We start from the raw sequence: 21,188 nt of genomic DNA, 5'->3' as shown, positions 1-21,188 counted from the left end.
CACCTGTGTGCCCTCCACACAGGCTCATGTATGCACCCTCGGGGGATCCCAGGCGCCTGCCTCATGGCCAGCTCCCCCTACTCCATTAGAGGGAGTGAGCTTCATTTCTGATTTTTGCATGTTAGAGCATTCTGAGACAATGTGGTTTATTTCAAAAGACAAGTGCAGCCTTGTTTGTGAAGACTTCTGGAGGAGGCAGCTGAGCAGCTGCCCCTGACACAGAGCCTGGGTTCAGCTCCCTCAGAAGGTCCCACCTGGCGACCTTGTGGGCAGAGTCTTGGGAAGACGGTGAGTGCTCATTGTGTGGCTGCAGCAGCCTGGGCTCTGAGCCCCTGGTGCACACTCGGTTGTGGAGGGAACAATGGCTTGATCTCTCCCATCAGCTCTTTAGGGCCTCCCTCAAGTTCTGCAAGCAGGTGGTCATGGTGCCTTCTCAGGGAGAGAGGAATGTGTAATCCAGGCGCTCCGGTGGTGGGGAGAGTGGAACAGGTAAGCCAGCATATACTCAGCTCGAGAGCGTCAAAGCTAAGTATAGAGGCTGGAGTTTGGCCTAGCAGCTGAGACACCTGCAGCCCACATCAGGGCACCCGGGTTCAATTCCCCACACCTGCTTCCTGCTACCGTATTTCAGGAAGCAGCAGGTGATGGCTCAAGTTGTTGGGTTCCCGCCACCCACGTGGGAGACCTATATTGTGTTCCCAGCTCCCGGTTCTGCCCCAGCCCGGGCCTTCAAGGGTCTCTGGGGGGGTGGCCGTTTAGATGGGAGCCCTCAGTCCTTCTGTCTCTCAAATCAAAACACAGCAGAGTACAAACACATGTACAGAAGTTCAACCTGGGCACGCTGATGGAGGAGGCAGGTTTCCCAGATGGCAGCCTAACCACTGGGACAAGCCCCGGCCCAGGGACGCTTACATAGGTCTATTTATTGGTTTATTTTCATAACAAAGCGATTCATTTTTTAAGATTTATTTACTTTTATTGGAAAGGCAGATATACAGAGGAGGAGAGACAGAGAGGAAGATCTTCCATCCAATGATTCACTCCCCAAGCAGCCGCAACGGCTGGAGCTCAGCCAATCGGAAGCCAGGAGCCAGGAGCTCTTCCGGGTCTCCCACACGGGTGCAGGGTCCCAAGGCTTTGGGCTGTCCTTGACTGCTTTCCCAGGCCACAAGCAGGGAGCTGGATGGGAAGCGGGGCTGCTGGGATTAGAACCGGTGCCCATATGGGATCCTGGCACGTTCAAGACGAGGACCTCAGCCACTAGGCCATTCCGTCTGGCCCAAAGCAATTCATTTTTAAGTGGTCACTATGGAGTGGGATGGATGGGAGCTGCAGACCCATGGGGTCTCTGGTAGCGATAGAGAGGGCCAGGGAATGGAGGAGGGGGCGAGAGAGGTGTGTCCCTGGCAGGGGATGGGGTCCGTGGGGAGAGGGTGCTGCTCCTTGTTGTCAGGCTGCACTAGCACCCGTGGGCGGAGTGGTCTGTTGATGTCTCCCTAGGGACTTGGGGAGGGAAGAGTGTCTTGGAGCTGTTGCTTGAGTGGTCACTGTGTAAGAGGTGACACATTCCATCTGTCTTCACAGGGACCCTCCACTGTTATCGTTTTCTGTGTAAGCTCTTTTCTTTCTTTTTTTAAACTGATAAGAGCAGATACTCCACTTGATCTTAGCCAAAAGGCCGAAGAAGTGATTCTTTTTTTTTTTTTTAAGATTTATTTATTTTTATTGGAAAGGGAAATATATAGAGAGAAGGAGAGACAGAAAGATCTTCTGTCCGCTGGCTCATTCCCCATATAGCCACAAGACCAGAATTGAGTCCTTGCAAAGCCAAAAAGCCAGGAGTTTCTTCTGTGTCTCCCACATAGGTGCAGGGACCCAAGGATTTTTGCTATCCTCTGCTGCTTTTCTAGGCCACAAACAGGATGGGAAGCAGGGCATCAGGATATGAACCCAGAGCCCATATGGAATGCTGGCACTTGAAGAATGAACCATTGCACCAGTCACTCTGTGTAGGTTCTAAGGCTTGCTGGCCTTGTTGTCTGCCTCTGAGTATCCACAGGCCCAGGTGCTTTCCCCAGAGCTTGGCCTGAAGTATTGTCCCATTTGCTTTTCTTTCTATCCGTTACTTGTGGTCTTCTATTAGACTGGAGGACCTGGTTGTTTGTGTTTCATGTGCATCTGGGTGTGTTCTTTCTCTGGAGTTAGCAGTGGAGGTGGCCCAGTCCTGCCACATGTGCTTCACGGTCTTTCCAATCATCCAGAGGATGTTCACTGAGATCAGGGATCCTGTTGGTCTAAGGCAACCTTGGGATACAGGAACCCACTCCTGACCAGGTCACCCTACATGGCGTGCTCCAGCCACAGTTCTCGCACTCATGGGACTGCTGCCTACCCTGTTTGTTAAACCACAGGGGCAGGTATGTTGGCCTGGTTGGAGGAGCCCTTCTAGAACCCTTACCTGGTCAGCCTTGGGCCCTATTTGCTGTGAGCACCAGTGGGTACAACAATCTGACCCAGTTCACCCCAAACCTTGGCTCTCTTGCATGCTAATGGGTGTGTACAGTCGTCCGGATGGGGTGACTCTGAACCCGCAGTAGACTGTTTACCAGGGCTGGTTGTCATGTATCCCAGGAGTGCAATGGCCCAACCCGTGTGGCTCCCCAGGCCTGATTTTTTGTGTCCTTCTGTGGGTGCTGTAAAATGGTTGAAGTGACCCTCTAGAACCCTCCTGCAGGCCGTCCCCCACACCTGGCTATGGTGCTCGCTGACCTGGCCCACCCCCAGACCCAGCTCTCACGTGCCCCTAGGGAGTCTTAGTATCACTGGATCTTTGTCATTGCAACTAAGATCCCACAGGGGAAAAGCTAAAATTCTAGTTCAGTATTTTTTATTCAGATGAGCTTTTCTAGCTACAGGCCTTGGTCTTTTCCTGAATGAAATGTAATATGACAGTGGCCTTAGAAGTGGTTTTACAAATGATTCCATCTGTGCTGCACTCTCCTCGTGTGTGTGTTTTTTGTACCCATCTTACATTCCTAAGCTTCTGCCAATGCCCCCGTCCCCTGTTTAGGTTGGAGGGTAGCCTGCCCCTGGCCAGGGGAACAGGCTGCTGACCTTGGCTGCCCTCGCCTGCTGGGCAGACTTAGGTTGAGGCCAGTGTCTTAGACACAGAGCGAGAATTCTAGTTGGCATGTGGAAGCACACAGCAGGCCAGAAAGACCCTGTATTGCTGCCCCAAACAGGAAGAGGAGTGTGCAGGAGTGCTGAGGTGGTACAAAGGGAAGCCAGGCTGCGGAGCAGACACAGGGCACACAGCTGCTCGCATTACAGAGCGAATGTGTTTTCTTTCTGATGAAAATGGATTTTCTTTCAATAACATATAAAGTTACACATCCTAGCATGTGTGATAGCTCTCTACATTTCTGAACCTTTGAAATATTTTTACAAACTGTCCTGGGTCTGAGAATGGGATGACTATACAAATGCAGTTCCATTTAATGGGGGACACGACAGTGGCCCCCTAAGTTACATCACGTGGTGCTGTCACGGCTGGGTTCATTTGTCCGAGTAGCGCTCTGTGCTGTTCTCCCAAAGACAAAACTGCCTCGCAATCCAGTTCTCAGAGTGTGTCTCTGTCATAGGCCGTGCATACGTGTTTTAATAGGGGTGATTTCCTTAGATTAGTGAGTGGGAGGAATGGTGAAGTTTTCACATATCATACTCTGTCAAACCTCGCACATACACAGTCCCATATGTGATATTGCGGGACTTTGAGTCCAGGGACCCCATGTGGATAGCTACATCCCAGCATGTGCAGGTCCCTCCCAGGAGCGGGGATGGTGTGAGTGGCGCCTATACACACTCCCTCGTACTCCAAACCATCACTAGCTAAGACCAGGTAAATGCTGTGTCGATGGTTGCTATGACTTGAGTCAAAGCAAGAAAAATAATTTTGTGCATGTATGGCACAAAATTTCAATCCACATAGGTACAATCCCTAGATGTGGGGGTCAGGGATTCCAAGGCAGGCCTGTGCTACGTTTCTTTCAAGTTGTGAAAATACCTTAGGAGGTGCGTTTCATCATGATTTTTTTTTAAATAGGTGAAGACACCATTAAGACATTTACCTAAGATCACAGAAGTTACACAGGCACGAAGCTTAGAGCCAGCATTCAAGCCCAGATGTGCTGATGCCTCTGCAGCACACCAGCTGCACCGTGGGTGTTTGTGTGCTTTTGCATAAGTGATCTGACACAACCTATTGGGCCACACGAACCATCCCATTGAAATTCTCTGTACCAGGTTGCAGTTGTCAGAGTAGGGCTGTGGAATAAGCCGCGCTTCCGCTCAGCGAGGTGGTTCAATTTCCCGGGGTCTGCGTGTTGGTTCAGGCTGTGCCATTTGGGGTCTAGCGGGGCTGATCTGGGCTGGCTTGGGTGGGTCATCCCCCAGGTTGCAGTCTCCTGCAGCTACTTCCCCACGTTTTTTTGGGCTCTGACTGCTTGACAGGGAGCAGCTGTCTGGGGAAGCAGCTCTTTCCGTAATAATGGCAGAGAGGCGAGAGGACACACGGGGCCTCATGTCTACTACATCTGCTTCATCTCTGCTCTCATCCTGTTACCCCAGGAAAGTCACAGGGGCAAGCCCAAAGCCAAAGGCAGGACTAGAAAGATGCCAAATGAGTGCTGGATGGGAGGTGGCAGAAAGCGATAGATGCTGGTGATTCGACCCGCCACACCTGCTCCGAACTTCACTTCTGCCTGCACAGTGTGCTTGTCAGTTAATGTATGTGTGTATGCACATGGTGCTTTCAAAGTTATAAAATCCATGATCCACTAATTGTCAAGGTGCGAGTTGATAATCTAGTTGGAAAGGCAGACCAGGAAGGAGAGGAAGGGATACCCGTGTCATGCACTGGGGGGCCTGGGCAGGTTCCTGGCTTTGGCTTCCTTCTAACACAGATCCAAGGAGCAACAGTGATGGCTTGAAGGAGGGGGTTCATGCCATCCATGAGGGAGACCTGGGTTGAGTCCCTGGTTCCCATTGCAGCCTTGACCCAGCTTTGGCTAACTTGGGCACTCGGCAAAGTGAGCCAGCACAGCATTCTTGTCTGCACTCTGTGACCACTAGATAATAACAATGCACATACAATAATAGTTGGAAGAACTGTTTCTTTTCATTTTATTTGAACGGCAGAGACAGACACAGAGATGTTCTATCCACTGATTGACTTCTCAAATGCCCACAATGGCCAGAGCCAAAGTCAGGAAGCCAGAGTTCAATCTGTGTCTCTAGTGTGAGTGGCAAGGATGCCACTCTCGGAGCCACCGCCGGCTGTCACCCAGGGGCCGCGGCAGCAGCAAGCAGAGGACTTTCGGCACTTTGGACTGAGGTTCGGGTGTCTCCAGTGTGGCAGACACTTTTCCAGGTTGGGAGTTCCGGCATCTTCCTGTCATCAGAAACAGAGTTTCTCGTGACTTTGGCCTTTCCTTGGTTCCTGGAACTTGCTGATATCAGGAACTCTATAGGGGTGGCTGCATCAGTAATCCTTGGGTACCTGTATAATTTGAGAATTCCACCTAAAAAGAGATGAGAGATTCAAATAAACAGAAAGACTCATTGTTTTTCCCTTCTTAAATGTGATCAGATTGGTCAGCAATGTTCCTAGACTTTGCTGCCTGATGAAGACCTTCCAATAGTATGCCGGTTAATACAGCTGGGATAGGTTCTCAGGTGCTGCAGCACTTTCTCTCCACCCCTGGCAGATTCCCCGGGACCCCTGGTAACTTCTTGAAGAACTAACCTTGGTGGCTTTAAGTTTCTTTAACCTGACCTCTGCTGACCCAGTTCTGCTGCTCTCCACTCTGCCACCCTGTGGCTATATTGGGAATTGCACCTTCTACAGAGCCCTGGTGGTTGGCCTCAGCTCCTGCCGCTTTCCCTGGGAATGGGGATAGAGGATAGAATTGCTCTCTGTCTGACCCCAAAGTTTTGGGACAGTGTTCCCAGAGGCCAAGGTGAAGGGCATTTGAGTGGCCCTGCCAGTATCACACCGAAAGGATTTTCTAGCACCTGAGGCTTGGCAGCTGCAACTCAGGCTCTGACTCCACGGTCACCTCCACACACCTCCAGAGAGTCCCCTGAGTTTTCAGAAAAGTTATAAAGACCACGTGAGTTTCTCTAGAGTTTATGTTCCAGCGGAGGAACCAGATATTTTAAAAGGTCAGCAAATTCATACAATGTTTTATTTTTTAATTATTATTTTAAAAAAGATTTATTTATTTTTTATTGGAAAGTCAGATAAACAGAGAGGAGGAGAGACAGAGAGAAAGATCTTCCTTCAAATGATTCACTCCCCAAGTGACCGCAATGGCTGATGCTTTGCTGATCCAAAGCCAGGAGCCTGGAACCTCCTCAGGTCTTCCATACAGGTGCAGGGTCCCAAGGCTTTGGGCCGTTCTTGACTGCTTTCCCAGGCCACAAGCAGGGAGCTGGATGGGAAGCGGGGCTGCCGGGACTAGAACCGGTGCCCATAAGGGATCCTGGTGCGTTCAAGGCGAGGACTTTAGCTGCTAGGCCACTGCTGCCAAGCCTGAATTCATACAATGTTCATACATTATAGCAAGAGCTATGACCTGGATAGTGATATTAGGAAACTTAGAAGTAGGAATGAAATGGGCCAGTTGGCCCGAACAGGAGAGAGGCCAGCTGGAGCCTGGCGCAGGAAGCTGGTTAAAAGGTAACAGAGCCTTTGGCCCAGTGCTGTAGTCTAGTGGCTAAAGTCCTTGCTTTGCACACACTGGGATCCCATATGATCGCCGATTCTAATCCTGGCTGCCCCACTTCCTATTCAGTTCCCTGCTGTGGCCTGGGAAAGCAGCAGAGGATGGCCCAAGGCCTTGGGACCCTGCATCCATGTCAGAGACCCGTAAGAGGCTCCTGGCTCCTGGATACAGATTGGTACAGCTCTGGTCACTGTGACCACTTGGGGAGTGAATCAGTGGACAGAAGAGCTTCCTCTCTGTGTCTCCTCTTCTCAGGATTCTGAGTTTCCAGTAAAAACAAATAAATCTTAAAAAAAAAAAAAAAAAAAAAAAAGGTAACAGAGCCTTGACTGGGGTGGTGACAGCAGAGGTGTAGGATGGAGACCTGTGCGTGGCTCTTGGAATAAGTTGCACCTCCACTCAGTGAGGTGATTTAATCTGCCAGGGTCTGCGTCCTGCCAGGGGCACTGGTGCAGGCTGTGCTGGCTGGGGGCTGGACTTCCACGGTGGTTGTACTAGCCTACACTCCCACCAACAGTGAAGGAGGGTCCCTTTCTCCCCACACCCACGCCAGCAGGTGAGTAAAGTTCTGCATGTAGACCACTCTCTCTGGAGTTAGGTGGGACCTCAGTGTGGTTTTCATTTATATTTCCCTGATGGCTAGGGGGGTCAGAGCATTTTGTCATATGTCTGTTAGCTGCCTGAATTTGTTCTTTTGAAAAATGTCTGTTCATTTCCTTCACCCATTTCTTCACAGGGTTTTAAAGCTTTTGCTGTCACTGAGTTTCTGAAGCTCTTTGTAAACCCTGGATATTAATCCTCAATCAGTTGTGTAGTGTGCACATATTTTCTCCCGTTCTGTTGGTTGCTTCTTCGCTCTGTTGATCATTTCCTTTGCTGTACAGCAGTGTTTTAGTTGATGCGGTTCCATCTGTTGATTTTGGCTTTGACTGCCTGGGCTTTTGGTGACTTTCGTAAGAAGTCTTTTCCAATGCTTATTTCTTGCAGAGTGCTTCCTATGTTTTCTTCGAATAGTTTGATGGTTCCTGGGTGTAGATTTAGGTCCTGGGTTCATTTAGAGCTGAATTTAGTATAAGGTAACAAGTGGAGGGTCTTGCTTCTTAGCTCTGCAGGCTGCTCTCCAATCGTCCCAACAGCATTTGTTAAAGAGACCAGGCTTTTTCTCAGGTTGTTTTCAGTTTTCTTGTCAAAGATTGACTATACATGTGTGGGCTCCTTCTGGGATTTCTATTCTGCTCCATTGATCTTCCTCTCTCTGTACTAGTACCAGACTATTTTGATGACTGCCCTGCAGTATGTCTTGAGGTCTGCTTGTAAATTTTTTTTAAAGATTTATTTACTTTTATTGCAAAGTCAGTTATACAGAGAGGAGGAGAGACAGAGAGGAAGATCTTCCGTCCAGTGATTCACTCCCCAACTGAATCAACACCAGCAATGGCCGGTGCTGTGCTGATCCGAAGCCAGGAGCCAGGAGCCTCTTCCTAGTCTCCCACGCGGGTGCAGGGTCCCAAGGCTTTGGGCCGTCCTCGACTGCTTTCCCAGGCCACAAGCAGGGAGCTGGATGGGAAGTGGAGCTGCTGGGATTAGAACTGGCGCCCATATGGGATCCTGGCGCGTTCAAGGCGAGGACTTTAGCCACTAGGCCACGCCGCCGGGCCCGATAAATATATATTTCTAAAAGAATGTTCCCCCCCCCCAATTCCTCAGTTATTAAAAAACACATGAAAACAGAAGATGTTTCAGATGCTTGGAGTGCTGAAAACCAAACATCAGTCCACACAGGGCAGCTTTGCTCACAATGTGGGCATTTTCCCCTTGTTTGCAGTCTGCTCAAAATATCTTTATACTGACTCCCTGGGCAGAACATCTGGGTTTAGTATCTGTTACACAACATTAGCATGGACCCAAAGGGTTGTGGACCTGAACTTGTTTTCTTTGAGCTGGTAAAGACTCTCTGGTTGGAGAATCTTAATCGAATAAATGCCGCATGCCTTACCAGTATCTTTTTTAAAAATTGTATATTTAGTAGTCTGTCCATGTGAGATCTATAGATGACCTCAGTTTTCAGAAGGTTTGGTATGCTTGGTGACCTGGAGCTTGTTGCTTAGCTGCCTGCAGAGCCGCTGATAGCCCATCACAGAAGCACCTGCAGGAGGTGCTGAGATGCCCCGCCCAGCAGAGCTTCTCAGGCAGAGCTTGGGTTCTGAGTTGGAGGTTTGAGACCAAGCTGTACCTCCGTACCCTGCTGTGTGAACATGGACCTGGCTTCACCTCTCTGAGTCTCATCATATTCCTCATTTGTGAAGTGGAGGTGGTCAAGGTGGGTGGGACCAGCTGCTGGCTCCTTATCTCTTTTCACACCCCACAGGGCAGCTTCTGTCTCCACCTTTCGCAGGGGAAGGAACAAGTTCCACAAGGGTTGGGTTGGGGACACCTAAGGTCACGATGCCAGAACGATGGGAAGCCACGATTAACCCTGGTCTTCATGGACCACCGTCAGCTGAAAAAATTTTTTTTTCTCTCCTTACATGCCCTGCTGACTTCCTTGTCTCCCTCCAAAGTGATTGGGAGGGTCAAGTCAGACAGGTGAAGGGGCTTTGGGGGAGCGTGAGGAAGTGCGCAGGGGTCAGAGGTGGCTGCCAGTGGGGTGGGAACGTAGGCGGAAGTGGCAGGTTAAGTCCTCCTAAGTGACTGGCACTCTCTGTTCCATCTACCCATCAAAGCAAAACTATTGTCACACCTTATTTAAGAAGTTATAGCTGACGACCAGTGTTCAGTGCAGTCTTACTGTCCCTGGGCAGCTTTCAACATCACTCTAGATTTGATCTGTAAGCGAATGCCAGGGATGAAAACAGACTAGGGAACTGAAGGAAACAAAACGATTTCTCCAGTTCCAGCTCTGAAAGTCTCATCAGAGGGCATAATTTGCTTCCGCAGGATGAAAACTTACTGGAAGGAAATATTTTGGTGGTGTTTGGTAAAACCGAGTCAGATACATTTAGCATCCCAGCTGTGAGTCCTAGCGGAAGCACTCGCTGGGTTGGCTTGGAGCCCGACGCGGCTCCCTTAAGTAGCCTGCGCAGCCAGGGAGAACACACAGCAGCAGCAGCGGAGACAGAAGGCGCGCAGGATGGAGAGGCTGGCAGTGTTGTTGCTCTTGCTCAGCTCGCTGACTTTGGGCTCAGGTGGGCGCGCGGTCCTAACACAGCCCGGCGCCGCGTGGAGAATCCTCTGTTGGTCTCAATTTTCAATTTTAAATCATGTGTAGTATCTAATGTATCCAGAAAGCTCAGCGCTCGTTCTTTTCTGGTCCTTGAACAGGCTTCTAGAATTGTTTTCCTTAGAAAGGATTTTTGGATTTTTTTTTCTTTTAAAATGCGTGGAGTTATTTGAGCACTGATGATCAAAAACGCTGATACATTTTCAAACTATAGGAAGGGACTTTTTCTTTTGGTGCAAAACTTTCTGAAATGCATGCATAGTTTTTGTTAAATGGTAAGCATTTCCTTAAACTTCTTGAAGACTCTGTTTTGCATGGATTCTAAAACCGTTTTGTACCCAAATCGGTTTTTGCTTTCTTTTAAAACATTGTATCTGTGGCTGGCATAAACTGTGATGCTTCAATAGCGGCACGTGTCCGACATATGACTATTTCTTTGCGACGACAATACGTGTAAGCGCTTCTGTTAGCCATTTTGGCGTAGACATCATGTCAGTTCTGGAACTTTTTGAGGTATCCCCACACCTTTCTTCAGAACTTGTGAGACTGCCAAAGTCTGATCTACTTGTGTTAGGATAATATCTTTCACAGTTTGGTTATGTAGCTTTCAAAATGATACCATTGCATTACCGTAACTACCTTGCCTAAGGAGTTAAAGGAGTTAACTCTGACAGTCAGCTTTAGTGTACTCTTACTGTCTTTGAGCAGCTTTGAACAGCAGCTTTAACCTTGATGTTGTGTATTGAGAACAACAGAACACCACACTAAATCACAGGCAAGGGATTAAAAACAGAGAACTGAAGAAAATCAACCCCCACTGTGAGAGGAGCAGGGCATTGCAACGGGCAGGTAGATTGCAGTCGTGTGGCCGTTGCTGTGACTTCACTGTGGAAGAAGCCCCTGAAATTCCTTGCAGAATGCTTGGTCCCTGGGACAGATCGCTGGGCAAAAATGCTATTGGAACTCGCACGTTCTTTGTCTTCACCCAGGGGAGGGGAGAGAGGGTGGGAACTCCTGGACCAGCAAGTTCTGAAGGTGCCCACACCCCATCTTTCAGAGACCTCCCCACTCTTGACGGAAAAACAAGCTAAGCAGCTGCTGAGATCCCGGCGGCAGGAAGCGCCCCGCAAGCCAGGCTTCCCTGACGAGCCCATGCGGGTGAGTTTTGCGCAGGAAGCTACACTAGGGAGGTGCTGGTGCCTGGGAGGGTGCTGGTTGCTGTTGGTGGGATGGAGGGGTGTGTGGGGGGGAGGTGATAGGATGAAGGGGTTGGTTAGTTTCAGATGCAAGAAGCATGCAGTGGACCTGTGTGTTTCCTCCTCTCCAGCATCTGCTCTGCCATGGTGTGGGCTCCTGGAGATCTTGGTCACCACCTTCGTGGTCTTTTTTTTTTTTTATTTTTTAAAGTTTATTTATTTTTATTGCAAAGTCAGATATACAGAGAGGAGAAGAGACAGAGAGGAAGATCTTCCATCCGATGATTCACTCCCCAAGTAGCTGCAATGGCCAGAGCTGGGCTGATCCGATGTCAGGAGCCAGGAGCATCTTCCAGGTCTCCCATGTGGTGCAGAGTCCCAAGGCTTTGGGCCATCCTTGACTGCATTCCCAGGCCACAAGCAGGGAGCTAGATGGGAAGCTGGGCCACTTGGATTAGAACCGGTGCCCATGTGGGATTCCAGCACGTTCAAGGTGAGGACTTTAGCTGCTAGGTCATTGCACCGGTTGCCTAGTCTTTCTTACCTGGGGAACTGCCTCCTGTCTGGTTTCTTGGGGGCTGTAGGACCTGCCCTGCTGACCTGGACTTGGTTTGAACCTGGCTTGGCAATCCCTGGTGGCTGGGGAACCTTTGAGGCATTCACTCTCACTGCAGTGGAGGGAAGGGGCTGTGACCCAGCTGAGTCAGGGTATCTGGGACAACCTCCCTCTGTGTACCACTCGGTGTGGCTGCAGGTCATCTCCTCTTCACTGCAGCTCCAGCTGGAGGCTGGGCAGGCTGTGCGACCATGTGTATGTACCTCCACTCATTGCATAATCTCGTGCTTAGCTCATCTCATGGAAAAGGCTCTCTTACTAAGGGCAGGCACTGGGTACAGTTGCCGCTTGGGACAACTGCACCGATATTGGAGTGCCCTGTGCAAGTCCTGGCTCCTCTGCTTCTGACTGGGCTCCCTGCCAATGCACCGAGGAGGTGGCAGATGATGGCTCAAGTGCTTGAGTCCCTGCTACCCACCTAGCAGACCCAGATGGAGTTCTAGGATCCTGGCTTTGGTCTGGCCCAGCCTGGCTTGTTGTGCCAGCAGATGGAAGTTCCATTTCTGTCTTTCTGTATTTCAAATAAAGTGAAAACCAAATAGAACATTTAAAAGGGCTCTTATTAAGAATGTGACATTTCACATTGATGGTGAGTGCTGGCTCTGGGATCAGCCTGGGTTTGAATCTTCCCTTGTGAGCAGCACAGACAAAAACAAGGGCAGGGAGTGGGAGGGGACAAGCCCCAGGGACACAGGGTAGGGACCCCATCTGCCTCTTTCCTGGGTAGTCCCGTCCTTGGAGAGAAGGTGGAAGCAGAGAGGTGGCCGGCACTGGGCCACCAGCCAGCAGCCTGTTTGCAGATGGGCACCTGGTGGTGTGGACGCAGTGCTCCGTGTAGCCTCCGATAGCCATCACTCTGTGGTGCAGCCACCAGTGCTCCCGACGCCAGGTGCACTTCAGGGACATCTTCCACTGGAGCCAGAATGGCTTATGTGACACAAATTTATAGTTCAGCCAACCCACGTGTGCGTGCAGCACATTGTGCAGGGTGCCTTCCACGACTGCTGCGGGCTTTGTGTGGACAAGCTGCTGAGCCACAAGAAGACACAGAATGTGCGTTTGAGTCCAACTGCTTGGGCGTCACCTGCTGCTTCTTAGCCACAAAGACTTCTCAGAGGTTTGGAACACAGAGCCTTTGGACACTGCTGTCCGTGGGAAATGGAAAGTGGCATGTTTTTGTATGTGTGATCGTACTTCCTAAATAGCTAAAACGGCCAGCACTGAGCTGATCTGAAGCCAGGAGTCAGGAGCTTTTTCCAGGTCTCCCATGAGGGTTCAGTGTCCCAAGGACTTGGGCCATCCTCTTCTGCTTTCCCAGGCCACAGCAGGGAGCTGGATGGGAGGTGGAGCAACTGGGAGTTGAACCGGCACCCACATGGAATGTCAGTCTTTCAGGTGGAGGATTATCCAGTTGAGCCAACTTGTAGGCCCCAAAGCAGTATATAATCTTGACACATGGCTCCAATGTGGGCCTACATTGTCTGCTGTGAAAATACAGGTGAATGGGAACCAGGTTCAGACCAGCTGTGCCCATGCACCTGCAGGGTGTGGCTGACGGCTGTAGACGCTGCAGATTGGCTGCCACGTATGCTGTTTCTGACATGTATTGGAGAGGGCAGAACACCACAGAAGGGCAGTACAAGCACCTTGTGGGGGGCCCTCCATGGAGGGCATGGAGACAGGTGGCTCTGGTAAGAAGAGGGAGGGCTTTAGGATGTGTGGGGGTCACTGGGAAGGACAAGGGTGAAACACCCAATGTAGTGTGGGAACATGGAGAGAGAGCAAGAGTAAAAGAGACAGACAGGTACACCAGTGAGCAATTTCCTGCTGTAGAAATCCTTGACTGCTTTCCCAGGCCACAAGCAGAGAGCTGGATGGGAAGTGGAGCTGCCGGGATTAGAACCGGCACCCTTATGGGATCCCGGGGCGTTCAAGGCGAGGACTTTAGCTGCTAGGTCGCGCCGCCGGGCCCTATATATTTATTTTTAAGAATTGGAGAGTGAGACAGACAGAAGAGAGAAACGCATCTGGAGACACACAGACAGAGGATGCTATTAGCCAGTGAGTTCACTCTTAGTTGAGCCAGGCTGGAACCAGGAACTCAGCGCTGGTCTCCCATCTGGATGGCTGGGGCTGTGATACCTGAGTCATCACCTGTTCCCTTCCAGGGCACTGATGAATAGGATATGGAATCAGAGGTGGACTCAAACCCAGGGTACTCTGAGATGAGACATGAACGACTCAACCCAACATCTTATCTACTAGGCAAAATGCTCCCTATCCCTTCCCAGCAACGTTTTTCTTATAAACGGCACTCAGAATATTAAAAGCGCTAAGTTATATGCTGTGGGTATATTCTCAGAGAAATCAGTATGTTCAAAGATAATTAATATTTTTGAGGCTTTTAGTATGTGTTATCAAGTTATAGTCTCCCAAAGTGTCAATAATTTATGTTTGTACATCCCAAGGGACTGTGTTAGTGGAGATTTTAAGGTAAATAGGATGGACACATGCTTAGGATGCCCCAAATACAAGCCCAGTTGGCTGTCTGCTGGGGCTGAGGCTGGGGGAGCAAGTACAGTAGGAGGGAACTGGAGTGAAAAGTGACTTCTAGGGTCCTGTACAGACACCATGATGCCATTTATTGGCTTGAGACACCTCTGAGGAGGGGCAGCTTATATTTGATGACATGTTTCAAGTTTTTGTCTTTCTTAGCACCTGCTTTTGTCTCCATGTCTTCAACTGTTGTCTACCTGGTTAGCTCTTGGGTGTGTGTTGAGGCTCACCTACAGGACATCTTTGTTTTTGAGAGGCCTTCCTGGTGTTTGTCCTCCTACCATGGAGAATCAGAACATCCTCTAGCAAGACTGGAGCACAAGATCCTACAGCACTTGATTGCTCTGACTTTTTACTCTGCCTCCTCCTACGTAGTTCTACATTGCTGGGGGTGACAAACTGTTTGGATCCTGCTACTGGGTCCCCAGCACCAAGCACAGGGTTGGGATTTGCTAAATGTTCATTGTTCTCCTTGCCATTCCTGCCCTTCTTCTCTCCAGCGGAGAAGTTGTGGGGGCCATGACCCTGCTGTAGAACTTGGAGATTATTTCAAAGAAATCTTTCCTGTTGCTTCACATCAACTCATGAAATTTCTCTGCATCTATCCAAATTTTAGGGAAGAGAAATGGTTTGCCAAGCACTGGGGTGAAACCATGGAAATTCTTCAGAAAGATGACATTCAAGCCTAAATGATGTCTTTTGTGATTGGATTCGTAAGTGCTTGGGCACCCTGGGAATATGCCTTCCTAGGAAGCTTTCCATTCTGGCCCGTGTTCCTTGAAGGAATGTTCTAGTTAGGCAAGTATAAATCACAGTAGCCTTAGTGTATGTCATCTATGTGGAATGTGCTTTCACGTGTAGCCCCTTGATACACGGATGTGGCTACCCAATTGCCCTCAGGATCTCACGGGGGTCGGCTCAGAGTGACCAAGATGTTAATCCTCTGAGCAACCACCTTCCTTCTGTTGAGGGCAGAGTCCTCGGGCATCAGGAGTGCCAGTGAGCTTCTTAGCCAGTCTCCTACCTCTGCCGTCACCTTCCTTTCATGAGTGGGCACAAGAATTCCTCCATATGTTGATGGGTCTTTAATTCCATGCAAATATCACAGGATGGATTTGGCTTTCTTGAAACAGTCCCTTCCTTAATAGATTAGGTGTCTACTTGATGATTCCCAGCTTAGGTCAGGTTCCAGCAGATATTTAATTTCATTCTCACACCACTTCTGGGCCATAGTAAGAAATGACTTCCAATGTCCACCCTAATTACCAGGAAGTTATTTACTGAGATCATTATGGTTAGCATTGGACATGGAACAGAGGTACTGGTTTTTGTTTTGCTTTAAATTTTTCCCCTCCCTTGAAGAAAGGAATCTGGAGAAATTAAAGCTTAGTTTCCATTTGCCCCCTCCTTCTCAGTCCAGGAACATTTGAGATTATCATTAATGCTGGGTCACTTCTGACCCAGCCAACGCAATTGTTGAATTTGTGGCTTTCAGCAGATTTATAGTCTGGCGTTTCATCTTTGACTAATGATGACTACTAGGCTTTTGTGGCATATTCATTTTCCTAACATTTTAAATAAATAGTGAAATGTCATGGAAACCAGGGCTGGTTTCTTTCTTGTTCTCCGTGTGTGTCTGTTTTGGTTGTTTTTCTTCAGCAATGATTTCAGCTGCTGTTTAGCAGTGTGAAATATATATGACTTTTTGATGTTTCTAATGTGCATTTGGCCTGAGCCGTTATAATGAGCAGATTGACACAGACGTTGAGGAGCTTTCCAAGGGGGATTTAGTAAGATTACAGAGAAAGAACAGTCGTTTGAGTGATTCATTTGCTCATTGTATACAGTCCCCCAGGGAGTCTTACTGGAGTCCTACTGTGTGCCAAGTGCTGAGCCTTACGCTAGGGAGCCCTGCGTCACTGCCCTCAGAAACCCAACTGGACGTTTGGCTCAGGGCAGGGAGGGACAATGAGAAATGAGTAAGGGCACAAACAAGCACCAATTATAAAAGGCGCTGTAGGTCACAGGCACATCCCTCAGTTAAGTACTGAGAAGCTATCAGTCTGGTGGCACCCAGTGTCTCCTGCAAATGAAGTTCCTCAGGAAACTGAGTAACCAAGGAGAATTCAACGAGAGAATTGTTACAGAGGCTTGGGCAGGATGCAGGTGAACCGAGAAATGCGGACGGTGCCTTTGACCATGGGGAGTAAGGGAAAGCCACAGTTCCCAGAACAACCTAGGAGTTGGGGCGTTCAGGAGCAGGTTGCTTCAGGGACATGGAAGGGAATACCTACTCTGACCTCTCTCTCCTCCTAACCTCCAGTCCCCGACTGGTATCTCCCGCTGGTCAAGGCCAGCCGGAGGGGCTGGCACTGTGCACATCAGGTGAAGCTGCCACCTGCGACACCAGCACCCTAGCTGCTACACTTCTAATCTGGCTTCCTGCTAATATGCCTGGGGAAAACAATGGATGATGGCCTGAATAGGTGGGCCCCTACACCCACGTGGAAAATCCTGAAGAAATTCCTAGATCCTGACTTTGGCCTGGTCCACACTTGATTGTTGCAGCCACCTGGAGACTGAACCAGTGGATGGAATAATCTATCTCTGTAACTCAGACTTTCAAGTAAGAAATCTTTTCTTAAAAACAAAAACAAGGGCCCAGCGCAATAGCCTAGTGGCTAAAGTCCTCGCCTTGTATGTGCCAGGATCCCATATGAGCACTGGTTCTAATCCCGGCAGGCCCCGCTTCCCATCCAGCTCCCTGCTTGTGGCCGGGAGAGCAGCCAAGGACGGCCCAAGGCATTGGGACCCTGCACCTGGGTGGGAGACCCAGAAGAAGCTCCAGGTTCCTGGCTTCGGATTGGCTTGGCTCCAGCTTGGGGAGTGAGTCATCGGAGGGAAGATCTTCCTCTCTGTCTCTTCTCTCTGTATATTTGCTTTAAAACAAAAACAAAAACAAGACAAAAATGATTGGCAGCCGCAGGACGAGGGCATCCAGGACACAGAGCGAGGTAAAAAGGTGAGAGTCCAGATCTAGAGGGACAAACACAGGCTCCCTCTTGGGCAGAGAGTTTTCTTCATCCCACTCCATGTAATCTCACTGGCCCAGGGAAGTGAGTGCTAGAGCCTTCAGATGGACACATTGAGGCTTGAGAGGTAGAGTGGGATTGGCAGGATCAAGATTTGGAGGAGACCCTAACACCCCAGCGCCTGGCAAAGAGGCAGACGAGGAGCAGGTCACGTGTGTACCCTCTGTGTTGCATCGTGTAGCAGCTGAGCAGGTAAAGCTGTGTGCTGGGGACTTTCCGTTTCTTATTTGAGAGACTGCATGCTGCCCTTCTGTTCCTCCCAGTTGCTATTCTTCTGACCAGTGACCAGGGAAGAAAGTCAGCCCCAAATCACAGCTGGGGAATCATCACTGAGTCTCCTTCCAAGGAGTCACCTCCCAAGGAGCCCTCTCAACCTGTCACCCCAGAGACTCCTCGCCAGGATGCAGAGTGTGTTTTGATGAACTCTATGAAAATAGTAACAATAACCCAAACAAACTCAAGCTGCTCAGGTTCTTGGGGGGCAAAAAGAGGAAATGGCAGAGACCAGGGAGGTGGGGTTGGGATAACACTGAAGCTCAGTGGCTGAGATGAGATGCCAGCTTGAGAGGCCTGCTCCCACATCCCAGTGCCTGGGTCCAAGTCAGTTCCACTCACAACTCTGGCTTTCTTCTACTGCACATTCTCAGGGGGCAGAGGAGGATGGCGCTTGGCTTCAGCTGGCCCTTCCCTGGCTGTGGCAGGCATTTGAGGAGAGAAACAGCCGATGGAAGATCTCTTTCTGCTTTGGAAAAAAAAAAGGCAAATGGCAGACTGGCAGGGACAGCATTGGAGAACAGACCAAGTCCTCATGCTCATTCCTGAGTTTGAAGATGAGGGAGACAGTGAGAGTCCCTATTGCTGATTGGGTTCCTGAGGATATGTGGGTGCAGGACAGGGCCCAGGGGCTGCTTCCTGTTGTAGACATGTCACCAAGGAGGGCTGGCTCCTGTCATAGAACCAATCATACAGCACGCGGGTCTTGGAGTCTGACTGCCTTTGCTTGGGGGTCGGATTTTGAGGTTATGTGTGTGCTGGCACTGTCCTCCAGTGTTTTATGTTTCGCTGAGTCCTCCATGGTGTGGAGGCACCATGCTTTCTTCGTCATCCGTCTGCTGAGCCACTTGTAAGTTTCAGTGATGCTGAGCAGCGCTGCTGGGAGCCCCTGGGTTCACGTTTGTGTGCACTGTGCAATCTTCCTGCTCTCTGGTGTACAACCAGGAGCTGTGCTAGGTGTGAAGCCATAGCTCATGGCTGACATTTCGAGGAATGGCCAGACTATTTCTGTAAAATGTTCTTTATCTGTGTTATTTTTTGTGTGTTTTAAAGTCATCTTGTGATATTAACAAAGTTGCCCTAGCTTTCTTCTGATTATCCCTTTTCTTTTTTTTTAAAAAAAATGGTTTAATCACAAATACTTACACTCATAAGTCATGTATGAGTTAGTTGCTACTACAAATGTATGCTGTGTGAACTTGATCTTTTTACTCAACATGCAAAGACCTGTTTTGCATGTAATTATAATTATTTGTGATCAATGAGCATAATATTCCATAGTATGATCTACCATAGTTGATTAATTCATTCTTCTGTCTGTGAATAGTTGGCATGTGTCCAGTGCAGATACTTTTTTTTAAAGATTTATTTATTTTTATTGGAAAGGCAGATATATAGAGAGGAGGAGAGACAGAGAGGAAGATCTTCTGTCCAATGATTCACTCCCCAAGTGACCGCAGTGGCTGTTGCTGTGCTGATCTGAAGCCAGGAGCCAGGAGCTCTTCCGGGTCTCCCCATGGGTACAGGGGCACAAGTTTTGGGCCATCCTCGACTGCTTTCCCAGGAAACTGGATGGGAAGCGGGACTGCCGGGATTAGAACAGGCACTTATATGGGATCCCAGCGCATTCAAGGGGAGGACTTTAACTGCTAGGCCACCACACTGGGCCCAGTATGGATACTTTTTATTATTTATTTTATTTTTATTGGAAAGGCACATTTACAGAGAGCGAAGGAGAAAAAGATCTTCCATCTGCTGGTTCACTCCCCAAATGGCCGGAGCTGAGCTGATCCAAAGCCAGGAGTCAGGAGCCTTTTCTGGGTCTCCCATGTGGGTGCAGGGTCCCAAGGCTTTGGGCCATTCTCCACTGCTTTTTAAGAGCATAAGTAGGGAGCTGGGAGGGAAGTAGAGCAACCAAGACAAAAATAAGCACCCATATGGATGCTGACTGGCCTTGCCCATGGAGAGGCATGGACATGGGTGTTGGTTTTTCTTCTCCATCTCTGCCCCTGCCCTGCCTACTGCCAGCTGTGCCATGTCTGAGGATGTGGCATCACATGGGCTGTCCGGCTGCCCAGCTGCCCTGGAGTGGGCCCCTGTTCCATGTGCCTGTTTCCACAGGAGTACATGCTCCATCTGCTGGCCCTGGAGCACCGCGCTGAGGAGCAGTTCCTGGAGCACTGGCTGAACCCACACTGCAAGCCCCACTGTGACAGGAACCAGGTCCACCCCGTGTAAGGGGGCTGGGAGCAGCCTGGTACGTCCCCTTCTCCTGAGCCTTCTACTAGAGGGATATGGTAGCAGGCAGCATGCACATGGGTTGAGGCACCTGCTGGATCCTGGCATCAGGGGGACCAGCTGGCTAACTACTCATGGGATGGGGTATCAAGAGTGCTGCAGGGGAGGAAGGCTGAGAGGAGCACTGAGGGATGAACCCAGGAGACTGGGAAGTTACTAAGAGACTCCTCGGAAGGGAGGGACATCGCCCTCTTGGTTGTCCAGCAGAGATTGTTCTGGAACCCAGGGCAAGTGAAGCTTGCTGAGGCTTGACTCTCTCCAGGTGGGGCCGGCATCTGAGGGGGTCTTACTCCCGTGGGTCTTACTCCTGTGAAACAAGGCGAATAACATCACCATTCTTCTGAAGATTAAAGGTTTCAGTGCATGGAAAATAGGGTTGCCTGGCATAGACTCAGGAGTCGCTCGGGTAATGACAGATGGGTGGCTATTTCCTTCATATTAGCCTCCTCCTCTACCTTCTTGCTGCTTCATCACCACCATCACCAACCCCTCCCTCCCATCATCATCTTAACATTTGTTTTTCTTCTTCTTTTCCAGCAAACATTGTGATAGGTGATGACCCGGATAATGTCAACACAGGATGGACTTCTTTCATTGGTTTTCAAATTGTGGTGATGGATTTCTTCAGATTTGGTGATGGGTGGTTGTGCCCAAGCTTGCCTTGGGCCTGCCAAATATATACGCTGCTTCATTATTCTATCCTGCACAAGTCATTGCAATGAATAGCTTTTAAGGTGTAGATCCCAAGTTCCCAACATCTTCCTACTGGATGATAAGGCTGAGCAGATGCAGACTCTTTCCTGGGGCTGATGATGCTGGGAGCTCTGGACTAGGAACCAGGGACGGCTTGTTCAGAGAAGTGACGCATACCACTTGGGGCTGTTGAGTTTTTGCTTGACCATTTGTCTCTTTCTTTCTCTATTCCAATAAACATTGATGTCAGATCTGCTTTCTGTGGTGTCTTCTTTCTTTCCCCTACAAGAAGAGATGCCAAGATTTCCTTCCCTTATTTATCTTTGAAAATCCAGCATCCTAAATCTTCCTTTTCTTTGAATACATAAATGGAAGAAAACCCTAGCATCCAGTTGCTTTGGGCAAAGGCCATTTTTCTTTGCAAAGAGAAACTTTGTTCTAGGCTGTCTCTGAAAATAG

The 21,188-nt window shown here is 49.5% G+C and overlaps 1 protein-coding gene and 1 pseudogene across 1 annotated transcript; one reads left to right on the top strand and one right to left on the bottom strand.

The window, feature by feature from the left end:
- Positions 1 to 1,553: 1,553 nt before the first annotated feature.
- Positions 1,554 to 1,691, bottom strand: LOC118759750 (U2 spliceosomal RNA; annotated as a pseudogene).
- Positions 1,692 to 9,887: 8,196 nt separating this feature from the next.
- On the top strand, positions 9,888 to 20,988 carry C17H17orf67 (chromosome 17 C17orf67 homolog). The gene is made up of 4 exons (XM_004591000.2): positions 9,888 to 9,970; positions 11,063 to 11,163; positions 19,860 to 19,995; positions 20,574 to 20,988. The coding sequence occupies exons 1-3, from the start codon at positions 9,916 to 9,918 to the stop codon at positions 19,974 to 19,976; spliced, it is 273 nt and encodes a 90-aa protein (XP_004591057.2). The 5' UTR covers positions 9,888 to 9,915; the 3' UTR covers positions 19,977 to 19,995; positions 20,574 to 20,988.
- The last annotated feature ends 200 nt before the right edge of the window (positions 20,989 to 21,188 follow it).

This window comes from Ochotona princeps, chromosome 17 (assembly GCF_030435755.1).
Source record: "Ochotona princeps isolate mOchPri1 chromosome 17, mOchPri1.hap1, whole genome shotgun sequence".
Taxonomy (NCBI): Eukaryota; Metazoa; Chordata; class Mammalia; order Lagomorpha; family Ochotonidae; genus Ochotona; species Ochotona princeps.
This window is presented reverse-complemented; position numbering and strand designations above follow the sequence as displayed.

Coding starts and splice junctions, on each gene's coding strand:
- C17H17orf67 (XM_004591000.2), top strand. CDS start 9,916: ATGGAGAGGCTGGCAGTGTTGTTGCTCTTGCTCAGCTCGCTGACTTTG. Junction 9,971..11,062: donor CTCGCTGACTTTGGGCTCAG/GTGGGCGCGCGG, acceptor CCCATCTTTCAG/AGACCTCCCCACTCTTGACG. Junction 11,164..19,859: donor TCCCTGACGAGCCCATGCGG/GTGAGTTTTGCG, acceptor CTGTTTCCACAG/GAGTACATGCTCCATCTGCT.